Source organism: Gavialis gangeticus, unplaced genomic scaffold (genome assembly GCF_001723915.1).
Source record: "Gavialis gangeticus isolate Ggan-Ray unplaced genomic scaffold, GavGan_comp1, whole genome shotgun sequence".
Classification (NCBI taxonomy): Eukaryota; Metazoa; Chordata; order Crocodylia; family Gavialidae; genus Gavialis; species Gavialis gangeticus.
The window spans coordinates 255,420,873-255,424,279 of NW_017729032.1; the positions used below are offsets into that span (position 1 = coordinate 255,420,873).

At 43.6% G+C, this 3,407-nt stretch overlaps 1 protein-coding gene across 2 annotated transcripts in view; it reads right to left on the reverse strand.

The window, feature by feature from the left end:
* Window positions 1-3,407, reverse strand: part of LOC109303536 (OX-2 membrane glycoprotein-like) — a 21,642-nt gene that overhangs the window by 12,929 nt on the left and 5,306 nt on the right. The window contains exons 1-2 of one of the 2 annotated variants that reach the window (XM_019525749.1): window positions 2,344-2,519; window positions 735-857 (exon numbers count right to left, since the gene is read on the reverse strand). In XM_019525749.1, coding sequence (XP_019381294.1) covers window positions 735-857; window positions 2,344-2,407 — 187 coding nt within the window. In that variant the 5' untranslated portion in view covers window positions 2,408-2,519. Of the gene's footprint in view, window positions 1-734; window positions 858-2,343; window positions 2,520-3,407 lie in introns of those variants that run through there. The other variant, XM_019525750.1, reaches the window with a different exon arrangement.

Here is a 3,407-nt window from a genome sequence, read left to right on the forward strand (position 1 = left end):
CATTTATCCGGAATAAACAGCTCAGGATAGGTTTGGAGACAAATCCTCTCTCATCAGTCTAAGTGAAATATTTGTCTTAAACAACATTTTCAATTAAATATTTTTATTAAACTAAAGCAATTTCCTCAAAAACTTTGTTGAGGGAAAGCTGCTTATTCTTAATTCTGTGTAAAATTTCCAAATGAAGCCTTGCAAAAGAGATTTTGAGTACCTGATTCTCAAAATCTAGGAAATATTTTATCTGGCAGCAGTAAAGGTTGTTTCCTAACTCACATCTGGCATTGCAAACCAACTTTTTGTGTAGGTACTTTTTATATGTCCGTACCCAAATCAGTTGGGAGAGGTTTATGAACTCAGAAAATATACTATATTTCATGTCTAAAAAGTTACCATAGAGTTTATATAGCAAACATTTATTTCTTAATTAATGAATTCACAATGAAGGCAACTCCATGGATATTTCTAGTCTCCTGCCAAAAGGGGCCATATAATGCTAAAGAAAATGGGGACAACTTTACCTTGCACAGTTAAGTAGGTGGTTCTACTGAAAAAACCATGTGAAAATGCATTGAAGATGCATTTATAATCTCCTTCATCCTGTAGTGTCACATTACAGAGAGTGATGGATGATGCATTCAGACTTGTATCAGTAAATAGGACTCTGTTCTGAAATAGTCCCATGGATTTAGGTCTGTGTCTCTTGCTGCTGGTGGCTATGTTCTGGAATAAAGAACCTTTCCTCTTCTGCCAGGTTATTTGTAGAATATCTAGAGGAAGGGTGAAGTTACAGCTCAGGGTCACATTTTCACCAATGGCTATTGCAGGAACCATTTCACACTGCACTGCTTCTTTAAAACCTGGAAACAAGCCCAAATCAAGGATCAGAGAAAGAGAAAATGGATATATTAAGACATCATAGAAATATTTGAATTAGTTGACAATACCACAAAAAATGACATTTTTGCAGCTTGTGGTCAATGACACACACCCTTCTCTATAATCTCCTGCACAATTAATTTTTCGGTCCTCAGTAAAGCAGAACATGTATGAAGCCGAGAGATGAGAAACTGGTTAGTGGTCTGGGAGGGATTTTGATACTGCCTCTCTTTCTTTCAAATAGGCATCCGAGTAGACACCCTTGTCTGCTGGACTGCTCTAGTTCATTAGGTGAGCACAGAAGGAAGTTTGTACTTTAAGGGCTAGAAAGTTTAATGTTACAAGAGTATCGCTATTGGAGCCTTTCTGGGAGTGACTCAGCCCTCCTGCAATGGGCCAAGCACCTGCTTAGTTACCTGCCATGCCTTGATCTTATTTGATTAATAGATTGTTGCAATCAGTGGGAGGCTGCCCATTTTATGCGCCCTGGTGACAGGGGGCGCTTCCTGCAGCTCCTTTCCTCCCCTACACCGCAGCCCACGCCTCGCAGATGGTGCTGACGTGGTTTGACCTGGGCCCTGTTATGTCTTGGCCCTCCTCTTTACTCCTGGGGCTCCTCACTGCCCCCTCCTGCTCTGGGACTGGGGTCAATGCACCCCTAAAACGATGTGCCCTCTCTGGCGCCAGGGTCCCCACGCTACCATGGAGTTCCTATGAGGCCTCCTCCAACCCCTAATAGCCTCACCTGGTCCTCTGGTCAAAACAGTGAACATAAGAAGACAAAGCCCCTGGGCTACAACATAAAAGCTAGACCATCTGGTCAAACAAGATTCAATCCCTACTAGAGAGAGAGGGAGAGAGAGAGGGAGAGGTCCCCAACCCCAGCAGCAACCAGGGAATGTTCACACTGTCAGAGTTCTCCCCTTCGTCTGTCCTAGCCGAGTTCCTACTCCCACGGCCGCCGGAGAGGAACTGCCCTCCTAGCCTCCTGCCTGGGCTTAAGAAGGGCTAAGGCCTGCCCCTTCCTGTCAGCTGGTTTTACTGGTTGCCCCAGCAACCAGCATCTGCGCAGCCCTGGTGACTGGCAGCTGAGCCTCCCCCTTCCTACCACTAGGGGTCTCTCCTGAGCCGTCTCCGCTTTCAGGCGCAGGGCACCTGAGTGCTCTGCGACAGTTGAATTTCATGTTTTTTATTGAAAAAGTGAGAAAGTGCAGATGATAATTGCATTGTGCCAAGCTATGACTACTGGCCTTTCTTTCACGGTTTCCCACACTCTAATAGTCAATGTACCCCACACTCTAATAGTCAGTCATTCCTCTTGTTATTGATCAAAAATGTTCTAACAGAACAGGGCAACTCCTCTCAGTTGATGTGCCTTATTTGCTGCCCTTTCTGGGACCGAATCTACCAGTGATCCCAGTCACATACTTGCAATACAAATAGGAGGATACAAGGGAAACCACTTACCTGTAACTTCAATCCAAAGCAGGCAGATATTACAAAGAAGAGACACAGAGCTTAAAGTACCCATCTGTCTGCAAACTCATCATATGGAACATTTTAACTTTCCTTTCCTGCAAGGAATCTGCAAGGAACGTCACTGTCAATGAGATGGAGTAGAGAAAATTGGTGCCTTTTTCCGTATTGTTTAGTACCGACCAATCAGGAGAGACATGACTTTGAAAACACTTGCAACATTATATCCTGTATTATGTCACGTGAAGGGCTGTGGCAGGGAGCCTTCTTGTACTTTCCTTCCTTCCTGTACTTTGTAACTGAAGCCAACTGTCACCAGAGGAGCTGGAATAATTAATCATTAACCATTAATCAAACTACGTAAAGCAACACAGCAAACTGGCTATCATCCAAATGTGATCCCTATCCCCTTTCACTTCTGAACAACAAACATTGTACATGTTTTCCCAGACAAAATAACCCCAAACCACATCCATAATCAGCCTTTCCTCTCCTGCTATGTCGATAACCTTCCCAAAGGTGACAAAGTAAAGGGCCAGGTGTCCGTGGACAACTAACTTAATGGAAACAACTTGCAGGTACAGCCCTTGATTCATTCCCAACTGCCCAATCTCCTGGCTTCCTTCTAAAGCTGGAAAAGCTGCTCTGTCAAATATTCTTAATTGGGTTAGAAAACACTCATTCATTGGAAGCTAAACACACTTCAGACAGAAAAATGGCAAGCCAAAGCACTTCAGTTTTGGGGGGAGGGTGGGTTCAAAGTGTCTTTCTTATTTGAAACTTTATTTATTGTTGTTTCATATTGTACTATATAGCTTAGGGCTTCTATAGAAGAAAGTACTAGTCCCATGTACTTTCGGCCAGTATTTCTTAATAGACATAGTTTGATTTACTGCACTAGCTCCCTTTTTGAAGGGCTCTTGGCTGGAGTCTTCTCAGGAGTCTTGGTTGCAGGTTTTTCTGGAGTCTTGTCTGCTTTTTTAAAGAAAGTGTCCAAGGAAGTTTGGACAGATGTTCTCCAGGGAGATGAGTGATGCAGCGAGCTTGTTCGCTGG